This window comes from Symphalangus syndactylus, chromosome X (genome assembly GCF_028878055.3).
Source record: "Symphalangus syndactylus isolate Jambi chromosome X, NHGRI_mSymSyn1-v2.1_pri, whole genome shotgun sequence".
Classification (NCBI taxonomy): domain Eukaryota; kingdom Metazoa; phylum Chordata; class Mammalia; order Primates; family Hylobatidae; genus Symphalangus; species Symphalangus syndactylus.
Window position 1 is genome coordinate 51,568,543 of NC_072447.2, and position 27,802 is coordinate 51,596,344.

The window sequence follows — 27,802 nt, forward strand, 5'->3', positions numbered from 1 at the left end:
CATACACACACATATATAGACATATATAGCACATAAAATTGGCACATAGTATCTTGTAAATATCAACCATTACAATTGTTACTACTTTTCTCAGCAAGGCTATAAATGCTGTCGACCTGTCAAAATCACACCTGTTTAATGTGTTTTACCCAGCACCAAGTCATGTCGAGTGGCTTAAAAATTGCGAGCAAATAGCTGGTTAGTTAAAAAGTTATTTCACTGTGTAAAATACATCCCTTAAAATGCACTGTTATTTATCTCTTAGTTGTAGAAATTGGTTTCATTTTCCACTATGTTTAATTGTGACTGGATCATTATAGACCCTTTTTTTGTAGTTGTTGAGGTTTAAAGATTTAAGTTTGTTATGGATGCAAGCTTTTCAGTTGACCAATGATTATTAGCCAATTTCTGATAAAAGAAAAGGAAACCGATTGCCCCAGGGCTTTTGTTTTCATTTCCTCATTGGAAGAAGAAGCATAGTATAGAAGAAAGTCAAACACAACACATTCAACCTCTGCCACCATGGGGAACTGGGCTGTGAATGAGGGGCTCTCCATTTTTGTCATTGTAAGTACCAACAAGAGATAAGTTATAAATTCTCTGACTTCTTGGGGTTATCTTGGAACTAAAATAGACCAAAGCTTTTTTGTTCATTTGAGGAATTGTGTTGAAACTGATTTACCATGTGAACATATATCTATCTGTAAACAGACAGAGTCCATTCTTCCAAATTCCTTAATGGAAAGAACATATCTGGGGGCTCACTTCTAGCTTACTTCTGAATTCCTAGGAGGACTAAATTAGCCAGCATTTCGCAGAAGGAGTAGAAAATATTTCATGCTAATGATCTCTGATTCTGAGTTGTTTAGTAATGTTTACTCAGACGCACATGTCTATGTGTTTATACTACTTTAAAAATGACAAATTGAAATTTTTTTACCATTTTCTAACTAAAAAAATGTAAGATTGACTCATGTATGGGAAGTAGGCCTTTATTTCAGTAATTACACTAAATGTAATAAAATTTCTCAAATTTATTTTCAAAAACAAGTACCTTCTTTTTTTCAAAGATCTAAACTTGAGTTATTTACAAGATTTATAAAAATTTGAAAGAACAGAATTGAAATAAGTCATCTAGATTCATAAATATGTAGTATGTATATTTATATATAATTGTACATATATATAAATCAATATAATCTATCCGGAGAAACTATGTAAGTAAAGATATAGCTAATTTACAAATGGACACAATGATTTCTGTACTTTTTAAAATAAAGAAAATCAACTATTCTCTTAAAATGGTGTTATCAGCAAAGCAATAATGGACAAATTGGGTAGATAGAAATATAATTTTTAAATAGCCTTTCTAAATAACCAATAGAAGCATTACACAGATGTTAAAAAGAACAATTATGAATGGAATATGAATGGAACTTTTATAAAAATTTATCATGAAAAATAATGAGTCTTTGAGTTTTAAATATAGAAAGAAATTAGCGGCACAAATAAAAACAACAAATATTTTGTTATAAAAAATGTTTATGCCAAACCAACATTCTACTGCAATAGAGAATTCTTCCAAGTATTCGAAGCTGTAAACTTAACTTCCTATCACCATTTTTAAGAGCAAATAATTTCTATAGAAAGTAAGTTCAAATTAAACTTTTAGCTCTGGCCACAATTTTTCCCAGGAAATGACCTCCTTCTAAATTATATACTCATGCACTTGAAAGTGAAAACATGGCTTGGAAAGTCAGAGTAAAGAAAGAACGACAAGATCAGGAAATTGGGAAGTTGCTTTAGCACCTTTTTCTTTGTAAAGAGAGAATATTATCAGGTGTCTAGGGCATATAATAGCTTCAAAGCATAGTTGAGAAAAGATCACTATGGAGCTGAAGGTAGAGACCTGGGTAGTGTCACCACTTGATCCAGTCAGTGCTTAGGATAAAATGAACTGTCATGATCTAGAAAGCTGTTTTTGTTGTAAATCCCAAGCCCCTCACTATGCTCAATATTCTCTCCTTGAAGCATTAAGTAAAACTAATGAAGGAAAATGGAAGGCTTGGCATTTTAGCTGATGAGAATTCACTAGCTGGATTACTGTGTGGTAGAGGGAGGTGATTAGCACTTGTGAGAACAGAATGCAGTGTCATACTGGTGGAGGGAAAGCAATAGTAACATGTTCCCTTCCTTTCTCATTTTAAGTAGAGTGGCCTGCTATCAGCTACCTATCCAAGGTTAAGCAAAAGAGAGGAGGAAAAAAAGGGAGTAGGGGAATGTAAGACTGATAATTTGGTATACTGGCCAAATCATAAAACAATCATGGGAAACAACACAGGGTGGAGAGGTTTTAATTATAGACAAGTGTAGTGACACTGTTGAGGAAACAGCTGGCTGTAAGCTGGTTATATCCAGCTTTGTCACTACCTTTGTCAAAGTTGGACTTGGGGAAGTCCTGACCCTTATCTGACTCCAGTCTTGTGTGGAATCTACTGTTGAAATGTGAAAACTTCATGCAATTATTTCTGTTTGTGCAGCTGGTTTGGCTGGGGTTGAACGTCTTCCTCTTTGTCTGGTATTACCGGGTTTATGATATTCCACCTAAGTTCTTTTACACAAGAAAACTTCTTGGGGTAAGTATAAATTCCATCCCATGCAATATTGGCTGGTTCACATTTCTCATCAGACATTCTTGTTCATCTTCCTGTTAGCATTTTAAATATTCTGACCAACCCAAACAGTACCATCAGCCTCACTCCCTCCATTGCAACTTTCTGGGCAAGAGTCACTTAAAGCTTTCCAGTCTGGGACCAACAAAAGTGGGGCAGAGGGGCCCAGTGGCATCCTTCCCCAACCAAGAACCATGTGCCATTGTTTAGCTTAAAGGGGAAATCTAATACTCACTCTGAAATGGAAGGCCAGGTTGGAGCAATCCATCCAGGAGTGACACATGTGGGACAAGTGGGACTTTCCATATTTTCTAAGTCACCTAATTCCTACTACTTTTTTGCATGAAGAGCTCTGCTCCTAATCACATGTTATGAAATGATCTTCAGAAAATAAACCTCTCTCTACATATGGAGACTTGAGGAACTTGCTGAAGGGCCACATCTGTTGACTAGGCCAGTAGAGTGAAGGCCCTTCAGTTTCCTTGGGTCCTTTAGTATTCTGAGTTTACTTGAACTGTCAGGCCTCTTGCCTCCAGAAAACATCTGTTACATCATGCTGAAACTATGAATTAATTGCTTAATATTTATTATATGTATTATAAATCATATATAAATAATTTTAGCATATAATTATGCTAGATTATTATAATTGTTGTTAGTTTATTCACATTGATGCTTTCTCCCTCCAAAATATGCAACTTCTTTAGACATTACAAATACAATAATTATAATGCTAAAGCATTTTACCATACCCATTTAAGATACTGTTAAGATCAATCTAAGTGCTAAGAAAATATTTAAAATCTTTAAAAGTCTTGATACTTAACTCTAGTTAATGATATGCGCCTTAAGTGTTAAAGGGAAAGTGAACTGTTGTCTGTAACTTACTTTGAAATGCATCAAAAATTAGATGAGTTGATGGATGGATACAGGAATGGATAGATAGATATGTGATAAAGCAAGCATAAAAGGTATAATCTGGGAGATGAATAAACAGGTATTTATTGTAAATTTCCTTCAACTTGTCTTTATGTTTGAACATTTTAATAATAAAATGTTGAATTAGGGCAAAAGGTCAATTTCAGATGAAAACAAAGGGTCCTAGCTAGCCCTAAAGGAAAACCGTTGGCTCTGAAGGACCTTCCTGTACAGATCACTTGGTGTCTCTGGTGTGTGGCCTCATGCTGAGAACCTTGGGGAAGAGGGGACAGGGCACATTCTGTGCTCAAAAAAGTCACTCTGCTCCCTTTCCCGCCTCTTCTAGTCAGCACTGGCACTGGCCAGGGCCCCTGCAGCCTGCCTGAATTTCAACTGCATGCTGATTCTCTTGCCAGTCTGTCGAAATCTGCTGTCCTTCCTCAGGGGTTCCAGTGCGGTAAGAGAAAATGTTTTACTAAGTTCCTCTAATTTTCAAAGGCCATCAAGCAAAATGCCTTTTTTTTAGGTAAAAACAAATGAATGATTTGTGAGGATTCCAGCTTCTGTAGAATATTCATGAGCCAAGCCATTATCTAGTATATTTCTGTACTATTTGTGGTTGGAGCTCCCTAAGACAACTATTTGGAAAACAAATTTTGAAAAAACACACAAAACCACCTATACCTCAACAATAGCAATGAAGTAGCACACACATGTACACGTTTACACACACACATATATATACATGATAGATATGCATATATACAGAGCTTTAGGAAGTTGACATGTGATATTTGGGAGTTAATCTTTCAGTGTCATTCAAAAAAATTTAAGTCAGAGGAAATATCTTCTGTGGATAATATCCCAAGGAGATGGAGTCAATGGACAGAGTCACACTATAATGAATCTAACCAAGAAGTGTTGGCTTCATGGAACTGGGGAGCATAGAGCTTTCTAAATGTCCAGAATTCGTTTGACTCTCACTTCAACAATTTAGTAAGCCACTAAATGTACTGTGCTAGAAGGGGGAAAAAATAAGTAGGAAGAATCTCTGTAACCCATAAAATGATATACAAATTTCTCACTAGTATTATTGTACAAAGATGACAAACAAGGAACTTAAAATCTACAAGTGTACTCAAATAAATATTATATAAAGCAAAATATGATGGGTCCCACAAAGCTTTACAAATAAAATACTATGGTGAAGCAAGAGAGAAGTTGTGTCAGGTGGGGCAGGGAATGAAGAAGGGCATTTTAGAGAAGGTGACATTAGAGATGAGCATATAAAAATAAGTAAGCTTCTAAGAGGTGTAAAGGAGAGAGAAAGGCATTCTATGTGGAGAAGATGGCATGGACAGAAGCACAGGAAATAGTGAGGAAATCGTATTCTTGAAGGCCAAGAATTGGCATAGCCTTGGCTTCTCTTTGTATTATTATTATAACTATTTTTTTGCCACCTGTGACCACACCAAAGAGGGTAGCTGGGAAAAAGTAGGGATTGGTGTCCTGGTGGGACCAATTCCATGGTTCATTAATGACTAGTAGCTTCTGGGTTTTTTTTTTTTTAAATAAAAGGTATAGTAAGCTTTTTGAAAAAAAAATACTTATTAAATAGAGATCATTTATGGAGGAGAGCAGAAAGCAAACTACTTTTGTGGGAATGTAGGGATTGTACAGGGCAGATGCCTGACATAAGGCTGGAGAAAAGAGGTAGGATTTTACTGGTAAACTAGAACTGCATATGTATAGTTGAGGAGTTCATGCTTAATTTGGCAATTACATAATATTTAAAGGAGGCAGTGAACTAAACTGTAATAACAAGTATAACTTGCCTTGAACTCTGCCTCATTTTTCCTAGTTACACTAAATTCATGCTGATCCAGAGAATTTTTTTAAGAACATATAACATTCAATTTACTAATATAGGACTAGAGGCTATAATTTAGCTTTTATTTTATGATTTAACTATTTACAAAATACCATTTCATCTTAAACCAACTGCCAAAATTGGGCTCTCACAAATCTAAAGTGGAAGTCGGCAGAAATAACTGTTACACCTTCACTTCCTCAAAAAAGAAGAATGTTGATAACCAATTTAAGATGTTCCAGAAAGAGTCGTGATATCTTCCTCTGAAAAATTCTGTGATGAGGTTCCTTTCCTTAAGCCATAAATTCTATGCCACACAATGTTGTCTTGCAAACTGACAGCTAACCAAAACCAAAATCTAATAACAGTACTTGCTTGGTATTAGATGTTGATTACAAGGATTTCCAACAAATCTTCTAAATTTAAGAAATCACAGAGGTAAAATTACACTCAATTGAAAGTTTTATTAATGAGCCACCTATTGTAAAGTATAATGTTTAATATACCGTAAGTGCCCAGTGTACATTTGCTAAATGAAGCCCATACACTATAGCTTATTTTTGAGTTGGGTTCTCCATCACCCAGGCTGGAGTGCAGTGGTACGATCATAGCTCACTGCAGCCTAGAACTCCTGGGCTCAAGTGATCATCCCTCCTTGACTTCCACACATGTGGGGATTACAGGCATAAGTCACCTGCCTGGCGAGTTCCTTGTTTCTAAGGAGACACAATTCATTTTTATTCTCCCTACCCCCATTAGAATAGTTTCAATTTAGAGGAAGTAAAGCCTGAGAAACAGGCAATGTTTTCACCAAGATGGCCTGTTAAGAAATCTTGGTTACTCCGCAAGTCCAAATTGCACTGCTGGTGAGCACCATGTCCCATGAGCAGCACATGTTGTAATGCCAGCTTTTATGCCTCCTGTGACTGAGGAGGGAAGATCTGCATGAGAGTCTCTAAAGACAGGGATGAAATGAGACTGCCCTTCAAATTGCAGAGAAGCTTGGCTGTATAACTACATAAATCTTTATATAAAAGAATACGTTTTAAAACCATCAGCAAGCAACATTCTTTTATAGATCAAGCATGTACTTTCTTCTGGGATTCCTAACCTGAAATGTGAACTTTTCTAATAAAACTTCTTCTGTGATTGTGATTAAAATGAGTGAGTGTGCTGTGACTAATGTTGGAAATCATATAGCTGCCACTCATTGAAGCTTAATGGAATTCACCGCATGAAATCTGCACATCAAACCAGTAAAGTGGGAACAAAATTAAATGGAAGTGTTGGCATTCAAACCCGGGTCCTTGTGTCTCCAGAGCCCATTCACTTTAAATCATGCTGCCGAAACTCCTTGAAATTGTGCTGTTGCTGTATTATGATCTTAGAAAGCCATTATATATATAAGTGTTTGAGCATGCCAAGTAACCTAGACTAGAAATGACAAGGATGTTATAAATACAAGGACTCAGTAGTAGGACACTATATAAGCAAAATAACCACGAACTTGCATTCAGTTTCTAGAGGTCTCAATCATTGAAACTTTGCTTTGTAATCCTTCTGGTTACCTAGAGAAAAAAAGCCCCAGGGTTGCCCACCCCACCACTCCAGGAAAGGTAGGGGTAAAGGCTCTCAGACTGCTTTGTTGAGAAAAATGGAGAAAAGGTGAAGCTCAGCATACAAAAATCTCTGAGGAAACCTTAAAAATCCCCAACTTGCCATGCAGAAACTAATTTCTATCTGGATGGCAGTCCTAGTCTTAAGATCAGAAAGAAACAGGAAGGTGAGAGGGTGAGGTTTTATCTGTTACCTTATATAGTCTGGGAGTCAGAGGCACTCAGTGTGCCTCTGTCTTTAATCATGTGGTCTAGCACTAGTCTCTTGGGCTTTCTGTCTCATAGTTGTTTTTTTTTTTTAGTTGAAAAACAGGTCAACTAACACAAATGTAAGAAGGCATATGTTGGTCTAAAAGTATATTAATTAAGTCTGTCAATTAGTGAGTTGTCAGTCAATAATGTATTTGCTGAGTGCCATCTATGTGCTAAGCACTGGGGACATGTGGTGAGTAAAGAGTAAGGTATAGCTAGGCCATGAGCTTAAGGAGCTTAGAGTGTTACAGGAGAGACAGAGAATAAATATGGAATTTCCAAATTATAAACAGTGCTATGCAAATAAGGTAGTGTTATTCATATTTATCAGATATTCTACTGCCAGCAGGTGTGGATATTACTGTCAACTTATTTGCCTGAGTTCTGTAGATTCAAAGTTGGATTTGGTAATTTCTCCCAGTTGCATATAAATATCTAAATCAGATACATTAATGGTGCGTGTGGTGAGATCAAGTGTACAAAAAGTAGAGCTTTTGAGTTTCTGTAACGTAAGTGTCACACCCCATAAAATATTTACTTCTTTTTAGTTCCACTTCCCCTTTTCTTGAAATATTTTTTTCTTACTCAGTTTCAATAGAGCATAGAAATCTGCTGAAGTGACTCAATAATCTCCCTTGCATTAGAATGGTAGTTTATTGAAATCGGGCAAGGCTTCCGGTGACAGTAACAGAGAAACTTCCCTTTAGAAGTCAATGGCACAAAGTAAAGTAAGTTAGTAAGGAAGCTAGGGGGCATGATGGCAACCTGGATAATTGGGAAGTGGCTGGCAAGAATTTAGAAGTAACTCAAAGCATATAAATGCAATCTGCATGATGATGGGGAACAAAAAATTATGGGCAGTCACAGACAGTAAAGTCCTTCCTTCCTATGCCACCAACTGGTTGTCTCGCCTCCTTTTTTAAGGAAGTGGTGAGGAGATGGTATTCTTAAAAGCCCAGCATCAGCATGACTTGTGGCTTCTTTTTGGATTTGTTTGCCATTCCTGTCCACACCAAAGAGGGTAGGTGGGAAAAATTAGGGATTTGTGCCCTGATGGTTGGACCCACTCCACTGATCCATTAGTTACTAGTAATCTCACTTTTTCCTTTCAATATGTGTTTTACATTAACTAGCTTTTTAAAAATTACCTATTAAGATGAAACAGAGTATCATTGAGTGGACAATGTATTTCCCAATCACATCTCTCCACTGTTCTGGCTTTCAGTTAATTTTTCTCTAAGGATCTACAGTTAAAGCTATCGGGGGCATCAACATATATTATTTTACATTTTTTATGATCCATGGTGATTATGATGATAAGGATAGTACTATGGAGACAGTGTATGTTCCACAACAAAACCATATTCTTTTGCTTTAAATTCGGCATGCAGGAGCCAGTGAATTTTCCCCAAAAAATTTCAAAAGGATTTGTCAACAAATAGAAAAGAACAGTGTGTGGCAAGTATAGATATGGGGGTAAATACATCTCAATAGGTTTAGTATAATCATCTCCAGTTCCAGGGCAATGAAAATGTACTTCATTTATCCAGCCAAATAATGATTAAAAGATTTTTTTTAAGTACATGACATACTGTTTTTCACACAGGAAGCTTACCTGCTAGCTGGGAAGTGCAGGCTTACTAACTGAAAACTTAAATAATGATACTAAATAACATCAAATATTGATTAAATACCTGTCAATGAATATATGCAATAGGGATTTGAGGGACTAACTATGATAATTATACAGGTGAGGAAACTGGAGACTATGTTGTCCAATGTCACTCGGCTAGGTGGGAGGACTGGGACCCAAGACAGGTATATCTGAAGACAAAACTTGCTCTGAAATGTAATTCAGTACTGCTTTCCAACCCTACTAATTCTCATTCTCTGATTCTTTGGACTCCAACCTGGTTTCACCACTCCTGTAAGGACTGTATCAATCATCTATTGTGTAACAAATTACCACAATAACTTAAAACAACCCCCGTTTATTAGTTTACAGCTCTGTAGGTCACAAGTCCAGCACCCAGTTGCTGGGTTTTCTGCTCAGAGTATTGTAAGACTGAAATCAAGGTGTTTTCTGGGCTGAATTCCCACCTGGAAACTCTGAGTAAAAACCCTCTTCTAAGCTCATTCTTGTTGGCAGAATTCAGTTCATTACAGATGTAGCACTAGAGGTCCCTGTTTCCTTGCTGGTGATCATCTAGGGGCCACTCAGATCCTAGATGTTCCTGCATTCCCTGCCACATGCCCTCCTCCACCTTCCAACCAGCAGCAGTACTTCAAATCTCTGACTTCCTCCATCTCTGACTTCTAAACCCAGATTTAAAGAGTTCATGTGATTGGGTTTGTCGGCCCAGATAATCTCCCTATTAAAGTCAACTTGGGACTTTACCTCTGCAAAATCCCTTTTACCATACAATGTAACAAAATCACAGAGTGATGTCTCATCATTTTCACAGGTCCAAACTCAAGGGGAGGAGATTATATAAGTCATTGGGGGTCATTCTAGAATTCTATCTACCACAAGGACTCTCAGAAACTATAGAGGAAATCAAGTTGAAATTTAAGAAGCCAAAGAAGGAAGGAAGGAAGGAAGGAAGGAAGGAAGGAAGGAAGGAAGGAAGGAAGGAAGGGAGGGAGGGAGGGAGGGAGGGAGGGAGGAAGGAAGGAAGGAAGGGAGGAAGGAAAGAGAAATAGAAAGAAAGAAAGAAAGAAAGAAAGAAAGAAAGAAAGAAAGAAAGAAAGAAAGAAAGAAAAAAGAAAGAAAGAAAGAAAAGAAAGAAAGAAAGAGAAACTATAGAGGAACATGGCAATTGGGAAACAGGAAAAAGTTATTTCCTCAAAATTTTAAGGAATACAAAGTAGAAAATAACTTTCAGCACTTGTAATGAACACAAAAGACAAGGCGGCTATATAAGAAAACAAAGATGGTCAACTTTTCAACAACAGATCAGTAAAATATATTTTACAAATAAATTTTTATTTCAAAAACATTAAGTTTGAAAAATTTTATTTTACAAGTTTTTATTTCAAATAAGAAACCATTATTTGAGAGTCTGAGTCACTGCTCAGCTCCACTGGTGAACATTTAATTGTAACCGATGCCATTGGTGCTCCACCATATTCCCTAAGCACCGGCACTTCCAATCCATGTGACAACTGCCCTTTGCAAGCATCATTCACTCTCTGCCTGGGGATTTTCTTTCAGCTTTCTCCTGGGGCAAGCCTGAAATCCCAGGGGATTGATGCCCTGAGAGCATCCCTCAGAGCAGCCTTCAGCCAATCATGGATGGCAGTTGGTGGTTGAACACCCAAGGTTCTTAACCCGTTAGGTAAAAACCAAAGAACAAAACAAACAAAGTAAATAAATAAAAAACCCTCTGGGATAAGTTCTACACAGTCTCCCAGAGTTCCCTGGTGTGATTGAGCCCAATGATATGATAAGATCATGGTGGCTGATATGATAATGCACTCTTCATTAATTTCCTTCCCAGTCTCATTTCTACCTTCGTTTTCCATGATCACCTTCTGGATAGAATACTTATACTTAAATTCTTGTCACAGATTTTTAGGCACTTAGAATAATAGTGACTATATTCCTGCATTTGGTTTGGTAGAAAAGGGCATTAACCTTTTATAGACAAATAGACTTGGATCCCAGCCAATGTGCAATTTTAGCTTTAGTTTTCTTACCTGTAAAATGAGGACATTAAGACTTACCTTGTTGCATTAAATGAGTAATGATTATGGGTAAACTACCTAGTTCACAGAAGGAATTCAATAAAGCATAATTTTTTTATTTTTCCTTTTCCTGGAATCCTCAGTGTCTTCCTTACTACTATTTCTGAAATTTCAAGAATCTGACCTCATGGTTTAAACTTCCTGCCCTCCCTAGTTATGGCTAACTGAGAGATAGATGGTGGAGTAAGCACAATTTTCTGTGCAATTATATTTTCTACAAAATCAGAGTATTTTATTAAAAATAAGTAAGCCAAATATTAAACACCCCTATATTTAAATTGAATAAAACATTTAGAACCAAATATTTTAAGTACATAAATTTTCTTTGGTACTTCACTCTCTCGTTCTTAAAGTTCCCTGAATCTCTGTGACAGTGCATTTAGACTATGGAACAAAGCAACCAGAGCAAGACATTGGCCAGTTTTCAGGAGAGCCAAGCTCTAATTCAACCATAAATCAGTTTAAATCAGTTTTTTTTCTTTCTTTGAGCATTGGCACAAATTGAGATTCAAACTCACATTTTCTAACATATGTAGATTCGTCAAATACACTAAAATACTGAGTACAATAGCATTTTTAATGCCAAAGGAAATCATGTAAAGTATGAAATAACAGAATGTTTATATAAACTCTAGTATCAGATGGCCTGAGTTTAAATCCCAGCTCTGCAACTTATTAGCTGTGTGACCTAAGGCCAGGTAAACTCTCTATCCCTTTGTTTTCTCATCTGTTGTGTAGTAATAATAATGGTACCTCCCTTGTACCATTATTATAAGAATTAAACAGTTAATTTGATTATTACATTAAAGATTAAATTAAATTAAATATTACATCAATTACATTAAAGATTAATGTAAGAATTAAATTAGTCAATGCATGTAAAACAGTTGCAGAAGCTCTTGGTAAATGTTAGCTATTGTTATTTTGGCTATTAGCATTTGGTCAATGATCTCCCTTGTGATGTTGTTCACCTGCATGGGCAGGTGTATCCTTCTTTCTCCTCTCATAGTGTGTATATCCTAGAACAGTGTTGTTTGAAAACTATCCACTTGTTCTAGAACTGTTCACTTGTCTGTGTCCCCACTTGACTATGAGGTATGTGATATTAATTTCTACATTCTTTGTTTAATGAGTAAATTAATCAGAACTAGAAACTATGTAGCTAGATATTTTTTTTGTCCAAGTTTATATTTGTATACAGTTAAGCAATGGATTCCAGAGGAGACTTTATGTCACCAGTATGAGAACAGAAAACATACCACTTAAGCTAGCCATGTCACTTACTGGCTGTTTGACCTGAGGAAGATGACTGCATCTCTCTGAGCCTCAGTTTCCTCATTTATCAAATAGATATAATGATATAGTTTGTAGGGTGGTCATGAAAATTAAATGAGATAATATGTATCAAATGTTTGACACATAGCAAGCTTTCTTGTTAACAATTACTATTCCATTCTTTCCCCCTTAATCCAAAGTGTTGCTCAACAAGAGTTCGAAGACAACTGGACAGGAATCTCACCTTTCATAAAATGGTGGCATGGATGATTGCACTTCACTCTGGTAAGTTTATTAAAGAAAACTTGGAACCAGAGAGTTCCCTCTCTTCCTAGATACCTTTTTATATAAGAGATCTACCAGTTTTATAGTTAGATTAAGTGGTGGTTGGTTATGTTGCATTTTTTTAATGAGTTCTGCTCAAAAGTATTTACCACACTTTCTGCCACTTCAATATTAGGATTTATTCCTTTAGGTTTTAATGCATTTTTATTTCAGGATTTTCCTATAAAAATGAAAATATGCCATCAGAAAAGTCAATCCTGGTGTCCTCACCCTTTGCTATTCTTTCTAGTGTCAAAAATGTTAATTCACATATGCAAACTTACTTATTCTAAATAAAGTTTTTGGTTGCACGTGTGAATTTGCAGACTTTTTGCAGCAAATCTATAGGAGCCATAGCCCATAAATTGAGAATCCCTCAAGACAGTCATTATCAGCTAAATACCTTCATTATTATTATTACTATTATTAGTGTTATTGTTATTACATGTATCCATACAATGGATATATATGTGTGTATAGCGATATTATGTGTTATTATTAAAATTATTAGGGTGGTAGTGTCAGTGCAAGAAGGGCTATATTTGAGACCCTTATCTAATTCCACTAATTCACTCAACAAATCATTCATGTGCCAGAGAATATATAAGCACAGTGATAAAGCAGACTTGTACTCTGCCCTTAAAAAGTCTGTTCCTAGCCTGAGTAAAATAGGCTTAGAATACAGGCATTTAACTGAGTTTCTCTTCTACTGGTAGATCTGGCAGGCTTTTTTAGCAGTGGCAAATAAACAGTTCAAAAGAAATATATGATAAAATCTTGTTAGAAACTGGCATAGTTTATGGATTAAGAGCACATATTTGCGTGCCAAATGTACTGGATTTGATTCTTAACTCTGCTGCTTCCTAGCTTGATGACCTTGAACAAGGTTTTAAAGCAGTCCGTGTCCCAGCTTCCTCATCTGTAAGCTGAGCTGATATTAATAGTACCTACATCACTGAGTCAATGTTATAACAGTACTTGGCATCTAGTAAGCCCTATGTAAGTGTTTATTAATAAAGAATGCAATTTTTAAGAGAGAGAGATTCATACCTTATGGCCATAGGTTTGTATCAATTCAATCAAATTTGTCATCTCTCTTTGGAGGTAATTTCAGAGTCAGGTTAACGGGCCAGCAATTAGGCATTCATTACATGAGCGTTTTCTTGTTTGAGCCCAAATATATTATGGAGAGAGATAATGAGAGCATATCTAAATACCTTCAGAAACTAAGGCTATTGTGTAGAATCTTATAACTTGGTTGAGTCTTTAGGAGCATATAGCTCAACATCTTCATCTTACAAATTAGGAAACCAAGACCAGAGAGTTAAGTCATTTTCCCACAATTACACAACTAGAGAGGATCTTACCCATTAGAATTGCCTTGTCTTCTTGGTTCTGGAGACCCAGTTCTTGTTTATAAGTGTCCTGGGCCTCCCTTTGTCTCCCTGTGGCTTATCATAGAGTCAGAGGCTGTCCCAGAAACCCAGCTTACAATAAATTTGTTCATACCCTTCACTCTCTGTTTCTCTTCTCTGCCCTTTTCAGCGATTCACACCATTGCACATCTATTTAATGTGGAATGGTGTGTGAATGCCCGAGTCAATAATTCTGATCCTTATTCAGTAGCACTCTCTCAACTTGGAGACAGGCCAAATGAAACTTATCTCAATTTTGCTCGAAAGAGAATCAAGGTAAGCCTCTCATTATCTGATTTAGATATTCTCTAGGCTATTACAATTGAGGACTGTATTTCAGTGAGTGAAGACCTCTACTTTGCCAGAAAAAAAAAAGTTGGCTAACCATCAGAGGGACAAGTCTGTAGGTTACAATAATGGGAGTATAGAAAAAAATGTCTCCCACACTCCTCACCTCATGTGTGGAGGTCTCTAGATGTTTTCCAGGTCTTTAAGCTCATCCATGAGAATGTGTGCATGCGAAGCCTGGAGTAACTCAGGCTTACCTGTGACTATGCCCACCAGTCAAAGAAAGCTGGGAACACATGTCTAGTCGAACAAGGTGTGGTTTACTACTTGCTACAGCAAAAGAAATCTCACATCTTGTGGAACTCTGGGCATCTCAAGGGGATGTAAAGTGGATTTAGAATTTACGATTCTGTTAGATGGTTTGGGGGAGGATTTAAGAATGCAAGGATTTTCTCTGGATCAGTTATGGTCAGGAATTGGGGGTAGTTCTCAGATAAGGTATCTTATTTTTTCTAGGAGGCAGAGGGAACAGAATAGGACTAAGTCTGTAATAGGCAAAGAAGCGGTAGTCATTGTCTAGGCTCAGACATGATTTTGGAGTGGTTTTGTTTTTATCTCACTCCATCACAGTCACAGAGTGACCTCCTCTGATGCTGGTGTTCTGTGAAATTATTTATGTGAAGTAGGGAACATCCTGACCTAAGTATTAACGTAAGGCCAGCCACCAGCTGACAGTTGTGTGATGCCTTTGTCTTTTCTTACCAACAACATCTGAGGGATGGCCTGTGTCTACAAATTGTCATTCCTTGAGAAGCATAGGTGCACTGGGAGTAACTCAACATTTCTCTAGGGGTAGCCAGGAGGGTATCCAGAAGTAAGAACTTCTTCTATCCCAGCAGTTGTTGAAGCTTCCTACACTCAGAGACAGAAGCTCCAAGTCTTCATGCACCCAATGACTTGGGAAGATGACTAAATCACATTAATATGCACTGAATTCTAAAAATGTTTTCTTGTGTTTAGAAAACATCCTTAGTTTTGGAAAAATAATTATTATCCTCAGACTTACATGAGAAAAATTTGGCTGATATACTTAGGGACAGAATTAAACAGCATCATAAAAAGCAGATTTTTTCTACAATATATTGGGTAATTTTTCTTTTACATTATTCATTGTTTGTCCAGTGATATATGAGGGTGGCAACATTAACATAACTAGGTAAGTCTACACTATCATGCTCTATTCAGTTGTTCCTGGATCACTTTTGCTGTATCTACGCTCTCCCACTCTTCTAAATGTTTTCATTTTCAATAACCTGTAACTGTTTCCTCCTCAGAGGACTGCCCTGGGGCTGCTAGGGTCCCTTTGCTCACAGGCTCAGAGATCTTGGAAGGTTGGTGGGGGGCGGCTGAATGGTTACCTGTTCCTGTGCAACCCTTAGCCAATAACTGGTGGATGCAGACTATGAAACCTGGCTTCCTTGCCTTGAGACAGGATAAACTCTAAGTTGTAACTTACCCTCCAGAGTTCCCTTGCAGGATCAGGCTGAAGCTATCCCCTGTGAGACTTTGCCTGATTTCACCCCCTTGCTTGACTTGTTCGTCTTTTCTATCCTATTCCCTACTGCCTTACCAGTTTTTCTTGGAGCACATGTTTTCTAAGTCACTTGCCCATGAAGTCTCATCTCAGGATCTGCTTCTGGGGAACACAGCTGATGATGTTCAGCATTCCCAGAATATACTTGCAAACTAAGCACTGTGGCCCTTTCAAAATCAAAGGGAGAAAGAGGCTTCAGACACTTTTAGGACATCCTGTAGTTGATTGATTTCCTTTATTTTCTACCCCCTTAGAAATAAGTATTTAAGTGTATCAATTCACATTTCCTATGACATCTTAACCATGTAAGACATTTTAAAATTTAGAAACATCTGTTTCAAATCTGTATCTCTCTGTGAGGGATGATTAGGATTATTCAAAGAGGGGGTGAAAATATCTATTGTTCTATACATTGGACACTTTATAATAGTCCTGCATTTGAGAACCTATAATATTGTGCACGCGCACGTGTGTGTGTGTGTGTGTGTGTTTATATTTTACAGAACCCTGAAGGAGGCCTGTACCTGGCTGTGACCCTGTTGGCAGGCATCACTGGAGTTGTCATCACGCTGTGCCTCATATTAATTATCACTTCCTCCACCAAAACCATCCGGAGGTCTTACTATGAAGTCTTTTGGTACACACATCATCTCTTTGTGATCTTCTTCATTGGCCTTGCCATCCATGGAGCTGAGTGAGTGTTTAAATTCTGAAGTCATGGATTTCATGTCCCTCAATTTCTAGGCAGGATGCTCTGTTAGAGGCACAGTGACCTCCTTGCCTGTGTGTGGTTAGCCTGTCTGCTAAGGGAATGTGAGAGGATAGCAGAGGTCAGTTTGATAGAAACCACTAAACATTGGCATTTTTGTTTCACGCACCCATGTAATTGCTATTCATAGTGCAGTTATGTATAGCAAGCTTGAAAAATACACCAAAGTCTGAGTGTCTTTGCAAATGTATAAAACATGTTGAGAGCACTGGTAGGATCTGGAATATCTGCAATGATGTCCTCTATGGTTTAATCACTAGTAAATTAAACAAACCTCCAAACTAGAAGAGTTAATGATTAATCAGTGAAGAGGTTTGTTATAGTTCAATAAGTTTTGATTTAAGCCTGCTATCATTTATTTGTTGCCTACCATGTATGAGGACCTATCTCAGGAACTGCAAGAAATACAAGCAGGAAAAATACATGGTTGTTGCCTTCAAACATTCTAATATAATGAAAGTAACAGCTAACTTCTATTAAGGGTCTGTGCTAAGGGTTTGACATGAGATATTTCTTTTAACCCCCAAAATGTATAGATTTCTCACTATCACCATTTCTTGGAGATAATAATTGTAGACGAGAAACCTGGAGCTAAAATGTTAAAATATGCAGCCTAAGCCACCTCTCTGGTAAGTGGCCCAGCTGAGATTGGAGCCAGGCAGTCTAAAGCAGGCTGTGGTAAATGTTCTCTTAGAGACACACAGTTCCTGGCTATGTGGTTAGGAGAGTTTGCCTGATTGGAAATCCTCTTTCATACCAAGTTTCCTTTTTTGTACTGTTTCATACCACCTGCACACAAAGGCAGGCCTGGGGAAGTTCCCTGGTGGGTGTAAGGCTCCAGGAAATTAGGGGTGGAGGAAGTAGAAGCTCAAGACTCACTCTGCCCAGAGCTCAGTTGGTGGCCAAGACATGAGTGTGAAAAAGGGGAATGGTGGGGAAAGCTGCACTGGGCACTGCATTCTTAAACTACTTGCTGACTGTGACCCCTGATAAACTCTTTGTAAGCACGGAGAAATCAATGTAGACCAAGAATTTGTTGACTCTCTTAAAGCACTCAAGTATCTTTAAATGGGACTTAGTCATAATCCAGTGTTTCAGGTAATCCTAGAGAAGAGAAATAATTTCTTCCCCTCTCCAATTTAGTAATTCCACCACTTTCTGTTTGTATAGTTTCGCAGATATTCATCTTCCTTTCAAGCAGACAGAGGAGATATGTTTATCTCCTTTTCCACTTGAAGAGAATCTGCTCTTTACACTGGTTAGGTGATTTCTCACAGTCTCATGGCTCCATAGCAGCTGAATTGGGTTTAAAATGCAGGTTTCTGGACTCCTGGTCCTGGCATTGAGACGAGAAGGAGAAAATTAGATTATTTTCCTATCATTTACTTCCCATGGGAACTTAGGCATTTTGAACTTTAATAGTTATTTTTTGGACTCTTACTTTGTGTCTGGCATTTTTTATACATCATGCAAATTGCTTATTATAATGAACCTTTAATGAGGTACTATTACATTTGTTTTACAGCTGAAGGAACTGAGGCTCAGAAGAAGTTAAATAATTTGCCTGAGTCCACCAAACTAGTAAGGGGTAGAACTGAGATTTGAACCCAAGTCTGTCTGACACAAAACAGAATTGTTTTCACCAAAACATTCTGCTTTGAGTTACTAAATCATTCTGATTTAGTAAAACGGGGGTAATAATACTTGCCTCTCAGGCTTGTCATGAGGATTAACTGAGATAATTTGTGTAAAATGTCTTTCCCCAAGCCTGATTGTATTGAGCACATGATAGGTGCTCAATACAATAATTCTCTTCCCCAAGACCTAAGGATAGAAAGGAGTGGTTAATGAACTTGAATTCAAACATTCTCAGAATACACCAAATGACACAATAAATTTTAGGTCTCCAAAACAAACCTTTACAATGGGTTTTCTGTGTCTTTTCTTCTTATATATTCTGAAGATGCTGTCATTTATGTTCCTTGAAGTCTATTCAACATTGTGCCTTCCTCTCTCTATCACCAACAATTGTCTTATGTTTCAGTAGTTGCTCAGCTAACATTTGTTGAATTGAAATGAATGGGCTCTGAGCACTTCAAGGTACACACTATTAGTGTTGATGTCTGTGAGAATGTTATAATCTCTATATAGTTAAGTATCTCAAACTGGTTTCAAAATTTGGTTTGATTTAGATAATTTCTGAACCTACAAATAAGGTACTTCTTGTAAGCTTCAGGGCTACTGTATATGACTGTCTCAGTTGTCTACTATAGTGGGTGCCTGGCCAAGGACAGTAAAGTTAGCCCACACTTTGATGATTGAGTCCTTTGCTTATAGGACTATCTTCATAGGAAGGGTACCTTTTTCTAATTTGCACAAAGGCACTGTAGGGGCCAGCAGTCACTCTGTTAGATTTGCAATTTTCTGCTTTTGTTTGTTTGTAAATGAAAATGATATGTGAGACAGAAGCAGAAATTCTTCCTTAAGAGAATTTGATCCAAGACTTACCTTCTATAATGTTACATGTAAATATCCCTTTGGTAATTGCACATATATTTTTTCTGTTACTGGGTATTATACATTTTCTTTCCTTTCATCTATTCAGAGGGAGCAATAAGCTATCACTTTTAAGTGAAAAGTACAGGACCTACATCAGAGGACTTAAAATATATGCAGAATCTTTTAATAAAAAAATTTAATTTCCTATTACTAAATGATCTGGACTTACATTTTTCTCCCAGACGAATTGTACGTGGGCAGACTGCAGAGAGTTTGTCTGTGCATCATCCAGAAGATTGTGAAAAAAAAATCTCAGAATGGGGAAAAATAAAGGAATGCCCAATCCCTCAGTTTGCTGGAAACCCTCCTATGGTGTGTACAATTCATTGTTGTTATTACAGTTTCATTACTGACAATCTTTAACCTGTATCTAAGAAACATGTACAGATGTTATACATCTATATAGATGTCCATTACAAATGTCATGGAACAGCTAAAACGTGTGTCTACCTTTCTCTGCTATACTTATTGGATAGAATTTTTTCTTGAAAACTAAGCTTTGCATTGTTCTGTTATTAACATCCTGATACAAAACTTGGAAAAATAGTGTTTTTAAAAATGCTGTTTTGGTTCAAGAAGTTCCATCTCTTTTCTTCATGATGACGCCAGCTAATGATTTTTAGGGGGACACTTGGGATTCCATTTTGAGCTGAGTTGGATAGCTCAAATAAATCACTTATAAGGAGCAAAGGGCCTCTTCAGATATTAGCACATAATACTTTCCATACAGCTTTCAGATTTGAAAAGGAAATGGATGAGGTGGTACATAAGGCTACATTTAGGCATTAGGAGTTTTCTGTTTATGAGGCATAAAGGAGGCTGGACAGCCAGGTTCATACCAACATCCAATGGCATCATGTGATGGGCAGAAATGTGGCAAGGGTGACCAAGGAAATACATGGTGAAATACTTTCTTCTTCTATTGGAAGCTCTGAAGGGCTCCATTTTGTGTATCCCCATATCACTGCTCCATAGAGTAAGATGTGGGCCTTGTAATCTTCATATCATTCCCCACACTGGCAGACAGTGTACTTTGTTGGTTATTGTGCTAGCCATTGGTATAAAACTAGGAAAAAATCAACATTTGTGCAGGGCTTCTGAAGAGGATTTTTTTCCTTAAGCACAGTATAACATAAAGGCAAATTTTCCATTCCATTTTCTCCTTTCTTTTTTCCTACTCTCTTAGCATAGGAGCACCCTTCCTCTAGACACAGCATACTATATGAGGACGTAGGATCTTTAAGCATCCTTTCCCATTAATGAAAGCAAACAGACGTATCAGTGAATTGGCTCCACTACATGCAGACATCAATAGAAAGGATAAAAAGGGAACTGTATTGCCAATCCTCTTGTGGGCAGGGGAAGGCACATTTCCTCGATGACAGCTGGAGTCAGAGTACTCGTACCTTAACAGAAACCTACCTCAAAGAGTTTCTAGGTATACTAGCAGCAATATCCAAATCTGGCTCCATTCAGTGGGGCTCCATGGTAGCACTCAGGAAACAGATGGATGATTTGAGACTGTTTTAACTATCTATCCCATTAAAACAAAGGCCAACAACAGAACATTTTTTATATTTGGGGCAAATATTCTTCAAGTTTGGCTGAAGGTGGGGAGATTCAGGTGCTCTCAATTTCCAACAGTAAGTTTCCTATAAAAGTAATTTAGTAGAAAGATTATATGTGAGACTATGGGAAGCACTCTTTTATTTTTTCCCCCTTTGAATACATTCTGGAAAGTCATCTTTTAGATAGTATTGCTGTCTAAAATTCTTTGCTAGTTTAGGTATTAAACTAGAAATCCAACTGGCTGAGTTTCAGGATGGATCTGTTTGGCCTCAATGTTTTTATATGGCCAATAATGCTACAGAGTAATTCCAGTGTTCAGAAACACTGCATGTTCTGCATGTTCTGACCCAAGAGATACCTAACAAAATCTGAAAAGCTCTAGGTTTGTCTCCTTTCAGCAAGTGCATTGCATACTCCCAGAATTTCTCAGAATATTGGAGAAACAGCCAAACTCTTGCATAAAATTTGTCATCTTGCAAATTTGTCACTGTGACTACATAACTAAGAGAAAGCAATCACAATGTTGTGTTAAAAATATTGTGTTGCTGAAATGTTATCCTTTAAAGAAATGTTAATTCTGAAACCAACCTTGCTTTGTTATAGGATTACTGCAACTGTAGTTGCAACACTGAGAGGAAATCCCATTCTTGTGAGCAGTTCCTCTTGGGAAAGTTTTATATTGTCAGTACAGTTCCCCAATGTGACTAAGGAGAATGTTTACTTTTTCTGGCTCAAAATTACCTTAGTTTCAGATATTTTCATCTATTCCATAGTAGAAGAAATTTAATGTCAAATATTTAAGCAAGCCTACAAAGATTAACTTGGCTTCTAAAATTTTTCTCCCTCTGAATATTTTGTTATCTATTACCACTTAATGTATCTCATTTTCATTTTTGCTCTGATTACAGACTTGGAAATGGATAGTGGGTCCCATGTTTCTGTACCTCTGTGAGAGGTTGGTGCGGTTTTGGAGATCTCAACAGAAGGTGGTCATCACCAAGGTATTGATTGGTTTAGTAATTACTAGTGGTCAGTGTCTAACTATATCATGGACAAGTCTTCCCAACCCTTCTATATCATTGATCAGATATTACAGCAGAGAGAAGACCTACAGTTTATTTCAATTTACTTAGCTCAATAATCCAATGTTTGAGCCTTTAACTGGGGAAACTACAAGTTACCATTTTTGATGTTAAAATGAAGCCAAGTTCTTTCTGGGCATGAATCTCCCCCACCCACTGTGTGTGTGTGTGTGTGTGTGTGTATGTGTGTGTGTGTGTGTGTGTGTTTGTGGAGGGGAAGGCGACAGAGGCATTATTTGGTTCGTTAAGAGCAGAAAAGAAAAAGAGGTGAGTTCAAAGGGGCATAAATTGAGTCTTAAAATTTTCAGATGCCAAAAGAACCAGAGATCTAAGGGTAGGTCTCATTGAGGCTGAGCTAGTTTTTCAGGTTGTTTTTACCACCTTTTCTGTGCTGTGTATGTAATAATCTAATAGGAAAGTTGAAGTGCCCAAAATTTCAATAAGTTAGTAAATAAGCTGCCTCTCAAATTTGCTCTCCTAATTCCAAGTCTAGAGTGGCTTTTCCTGAACTCTAATCTGTTTCTCATCACAAAATAAATATCCAACTAAATAAATGTAAATGGAACTCCTTGTTATAATTTCAGGAAACACCAGGGAAGTCTATCTTTATCAAATAAAATTTAATTCAATTCAACTCAGTTCAAAAAGTATTTGTCAAAACCCTACTATGGGTTATTTTTGCAAAACACGCAAATTCTTCCTGTCCTCCACCCTATCTTTCCTCATTTGCTGTCTATGGTGGGTCCTAGTAAAGTTAGTTCAGCTGGCTTTGGAAGTCTTGAAATATAGGAAACCACAACAGTTCTCCTTTTGTGATATTTATGTTGCATTATAAGAACAATCCCACAGATCAGCAAAAACAGTTGCTGCAAAATTTCCCTTACTAGACTAGAGATGACTGAATCAGACAAGTATTTTTCTTAAACATACTTTTAAGGAAAACTTGTTTTCCTTTGAAGAAAATAGATACTTGTTTTCTTCTCATATAAATAAATATGAGAAACAAGATGTTATCCCAAAGTATTCCAATGAGAATGCTGTCCACTTATTTAGTTACATCTCATTTGTGCCTATGATAGCAAAATTGTAATATGGTAAAAATTGTTTCCATGACACAAAATTGCAACACGGTAAATAATTTTCAACATAATTTTAATTTTCTGTTTTCAAAATGAAGCTTTACCACTTCTTATTTCAGAACAGAAGGGAAGTTGGTTATAGTTTTTATCACGTAAGATGCATTTAAATCACAAGTTCTGGAAACGTTTGACATTTTTTTAAAAAAGAATTTTTCATTCTTCCACAACTCCCTGTTCGAGAAAAGCCCGGCAATATTGGTTAACGTTAGGAAGCTACTATTTTATTTCTATTGGTTTTTCTTTCCTTTGATGCCCCTTGGTTTGTCTGTAGTTATACATATAAGGTTCTTCTAGAAGTCTTAGGAATCATCAAAGAAACAGTATATTACTTTCTGTATTGCTCTTCACTGTGTTCTATTTTGTTTTTTAATTATTCACTCAGTAGTTGATGGACATTTGGATTGTTTCCTGTTTTTTGCTATTATGAATAAAGCTGTTATAAATGTGTGTACGTAGACAGATGAGGATGGCAATGGGTGGGTAGAAAAGATGGTGTACTCCCCAGGTAGGGAGAAATGTAGAAATAACGCATGGAATCAGGCAGATTCAAGGTATGATTCAGGACAAAGATAGACCAACTTAGTTAGTCTTGTTTTGGGGAATGTTGCTACATAGCTAGTCAATGGGATCTCCTTCTTCTGGCCAGCTATTAGGTTGGTGCAAAAGTTATTGCGGTTTTTGCCATATTTTAAATGGCAAAAACCGCAATAACTTTTGCACCAACCTAATACTAAGGCCCTCTCTCATCCTCTTGGGGGATAGGAAGGCTGAGCAGGAAACATCACTTTTTGTAAATTTTTTAGCACTTTTTTTGACTTCTGAGAGGAAAAAAAATCACAATAGGCTGATTTCTTATGTCGGATTCCCTGGTAAAGACTGAGAAATAACTGCATGCAGAAGGTTTCTAAGGAATTCTATAAGAGATAAACCTGGAAAGGAAGTAAGAAAGGCAGGAATGGGGAGAGAGAAAAGCTGACTCTCTTTCTAGTTGCAACTGTGGCCTCAGCTGATACTACAGGGAGTGCAAGAATTGAGATGGCCCCTTAGGAGTTAACCTAAATTAAGGAAAAAGGGACTAGGCCTTAGTATCCCTTAATCAGCCCATCATTAGTAATGGGCTACAACTGAGGGCAATTCCCTGTGACAGACACATCTGCTGGAGGAACTGCTGTGTTGTCCCTAAAGCAGAGATCTAGGTGGGCCAATTTAGCTCAGTTTCTTATCCATATGGACACTAAAAAGGCAAGTATTTAGGAAAAATGTCATTTCCAGACATATGTTTTATTCTATAGGTGGTCACTCACCCTTTCAAAACAATCGAGCTACAGATGAAGAAGAAGGGGTTCAAAATGGAAGTGGGACAATACATTTTTGTCAAGTGCCCAAAGGTGTCCAAGCTGGAGTGGCACCCTTTCACACTGACATCCGCCCCTGAGGAAGACTTCTTTAGTATCCATATCCGCATCGTTGGGGACTGGACAGAGGGGCTGTTCAATGCTTGTGGCTGTGATAAGCAGAAGTTTCAAGATGCATGGAAACTACCTAAGTGAGTAAGAAGTACATATTACCAACGTATATGAGTTCAGGAAAAATGGCACTAAATAGCTCCTCTTCCTCCATGTTTTACTAAGTCTCCAAGAAAACACACAGGTTCTAAGAATATAGGTAGCTATTTCTGTGGTCTCTGTTTCATATGTGTAGTGTGTTTATGCATATTTTCATAAATCTTTTGTGAAATATGAAACCTTTGAATCAAATATTTGAAATAAATACTTCCAAATTCCTTTAAATATGTAAGGGTCAAGGCCAAGTTATATTAACTTTCCTAACAAATATAATTGTAGTGTATCAAAAATATTCTTAAATTTTCATTGGCATAATTTATTTGAAGTTAAATGCCATATATTAGCCCCTTTGCCTCCTTTTCCCTGCATGCCTGACGTGCTATCAGGCACTTAATAGATGCTAAAGAAAGGTTTGAGAGTTTGTTGAATAACTCAATGAATAGACAAATGAAAAGTGGAGACATTAAATCTACAAGATGTAATGATGCAGCAAATTCTCACTTCAGTGTGCAGCGTATGCAAGAATTTCAAGAGTGGGATGTCCTGGCAAGACATAGGGTGTGTGTGGAGGGGGCGTTGCTGTGTGTGAAGAGGGGTGGGGAGATAAAAAAATAAACAAAAACTTGTTCTGAGTTACCAAATGTTTTTGGTTAGCCAAATATTTCTCTTCTTACTTCCAAACCCAACGTTGGCACTAAGTTTGGTTACTTGAAAGCTATTTCACAGAAGGAAGCACCCAATAGATACGTTATTCCAATTTGAATTAACATGTTGCACATCCCCAATAATTATGGGTGTCCCATCTCACTCTGAAGAGCAAGACATCTCTGTAACTATCTCCTCCCCATTTCCCTTCAGGATAGCGGTTGATGGGCCCTTTGGCACTGCCAGTGAAGATGTGTTCAGCTATGAGGTGGTGATGTTAGTGGGAGCAGGGATTGGGGTCACACCCTTCGCATCCATTCTCAAGTCAGTCTGGTACAAATATTGCAATAACGCCACGAATCTGAAGCTCAAAAAGGTAAGTCCTTTCATTTATCGGAGGGCCTAGAGCAGTCATCATACTCTGCCATGTGAGGCCTGAGAGTGCTTTCAGGGCTAAGGTTGACAGAGACCACGGGAAGTGAAGAAAAGCTTCTGGTGGTTCCAGAGAGACAGGCTTTTCTTCAAAAGAATATTTGTTAAATCTTATGTGCTTCTAGATAAGTAGGACTATTAGTGAAGGGAATATATTGTATTTGTATAGTGTTGCTGGAAATTCAAAAGAAAGAAAGTTGGGAAAGTATTCACAGCCCCAACTTAATAACTATAATTTTTGCATATTCTCTTAAATATTTTCCACTTTTACATATTTTTAGAGAGTTGTAAATATTGAGTATGTATAATTTCATGTCCTGCTTTTAAAAAAACATATTATAGAAAGTGTTTTTCAATGTCTTCACAGGCTTTATAATGATGACTTTAAATGATCCCTTCATGTTCTATTTAGAGGATATTGAATAATTGTTCTTTCATCTTGTGTTAGATATTGAGATTGATTCAATTTCCAGCTGCCCCCCCACTCCACTCACCCAATAATTTTTTTGCAAAGGGAGGAGAGGAGACCTGAAACTCTACTTATGAATATCTCCTCAGGATCAGTTCACAGGGGATTTTTTGGTTACCTATAAATTTGGTTTTATTGTGTAATAAAGGGCATCCTAAATAAACCTCAGGCCATTCTAATAACTGTAAAGATAAACTCTAATAGGGACATTAAGCCTACCTTGACTTTTCATTCTCCCTGTACCTCTTTTCCATGTGGAGGAGATGTGCATAGAACCTTATTTTTCCCCTAGGAACTCATGAATGTCTGGCAGTAGCAGGCAGGGAAGAATTTCTGTGGCAATCCCTGCGACAGGGAATTTCATGTGGAAATCCCATGAGGTTTTCTGAGAAGAGGTTCGAAGGAAGCCAGAGATTCTGGGAGAGTGAGAGCAGACTGAGAGAGAAACTTGGTGGGCTAATAGTTTTTTCTTAAGCTATGTATTTCTGAGGCCAAGTTACTTATTTACTGCCCTGCTAGAATGAAGGCCAGAGCAGGTTCATGTAAACTACCCTGTGAAATGTCCAGAGCCTTCTGAAAATCTATGTTTCTAGGCATTCTGAGCATCAGGAAAAAGTTTAGGTGACAGAAAGTGGAATTCCACATGTTAATGCTGATAGGGCCTGCCAAATATAATCTGCTTCATGATCCACCCCATTTTCAGATCTACTTCTACTGGCTGTGCCGGGACACACATGCCTTTGAGTGGTTTGCAGATCTGCTGCAACTGCTGGAGAGCCAGATGCAGGAAAGGAACAATGCCGGCTTCCTCAGCTACAACATCTACCTCACTGGCTGGGATGAGTCTCAGGTAAGGACAAGACTCCAAGGCTCAGGTCCTTCCCATAGTGTACAGGGCTTACGAACTTCCCCTTGGTTATTGGTGTGTCTTGTGTACTATTTTTTCTAAGTATGGTTAGTGGATTTGGTGATCCGGTCCATTCACTCTCATTTAGTATCGCCACATTATATTTAGACTGCTCAGATTAGAATCAAAGCCAAGGAGCCTGTGAGGGAATAAAAGCCATCACTTTGACATTATTAGAGCAATTCTTCCACCAGGCACTCTGAAACCAGATGATTGAGATGATGCACAGGGTGATTCTGGGGAAAATTTAGCTTTCTGTTTCTCTCTGTCTCTCTGTCTCTCTCTCTTTCTCTCTCTCTGTCTCTCTCTCTCTCTCTGTGTGTGTGTGTGTGTGTGTGTGTGTGTGTGTATAAAACAGACGGTCCCCAACTTACAATGGTTCAACTTAGGATTTTTCAACTTTACAATGAAGTGAAAGCAATATGCATTCAGTAGAAGCCATACTTCAGTACAAGCCATACTTCAGTACTGTATTCAATAAATTACATGTGGTCTTAAACCTTTTATTATAAATAGGCTTCGTGTTAGATGATTTTGTGCAATTGTAGGCTAATATAAGTGTTCTGAGCACATTTAAGGTAGTCTAAACTATGATGTTTATTAAGTTAGATGTATTAAACCCATTTTAGACTTACGGTATTTTCAATTTAATGATGGTTTTATCAGGATATAACCCCATTGTAAGCTGAGGAGCA

General features: G+C 37.4%; 1 protein-coding gene across 2 annotated transcripts in view; it reads left to right on the plus strand.

The window, feature by feature from the left end:
• The first annotated feature begins 282 nt into the window (after positions 1-282).
• The window catches only part of CYBB (cytochrome b-245 beta chain), a 33,555-nt gene continuing 6,035 nt past the window's right edge, over positions 283-27,802 (plus strand). The window contains exons 1-11 of one of the 2 annotated variants that reach the window (XM_055267570.2): positions 283-567; positions 2,541-2,636; positions 3,937-4,047; positions 12,551-12,635; positions 14,220-14,365; positions 16,475-16,665; positions 19,482-19,611; positions 21,777-21,869; positions 24,382-24,635; positions 25,513-25,675; positions 26,904-27,050. In XM_055267570.2, coding sequence (XP_055123545.1) covers positions 523-567; positions 2,541-2,636; positions 3,937-4,047; positions 12,551-12,635; positions 14,220-14,365; positions 16,475-16,665; positions 19,482-19,611; positions 21,777-21,869; positions 24,382-24,635; positions 25,513-25,675; positions 26,904-27,050 — 1,461 coding nt within the window. In that variant the 5' untranslated portion in view covers positions 283-522. The remainder of the gene's footprint in view (positions 568-2,540; positions 2,637-3,936; positions 4,048-12,550; positions 12,636-14,219; positions 14,366-16,474; positions 16,666-19,481; positions 19,612-21,776; positions 21,870-24,381; positions 24,636-25,512; positions 25,676-26,903; positions 27,051-27,802) is intronic. The other variant, XM_063635225.1, reaches the window with a different exon arrangement.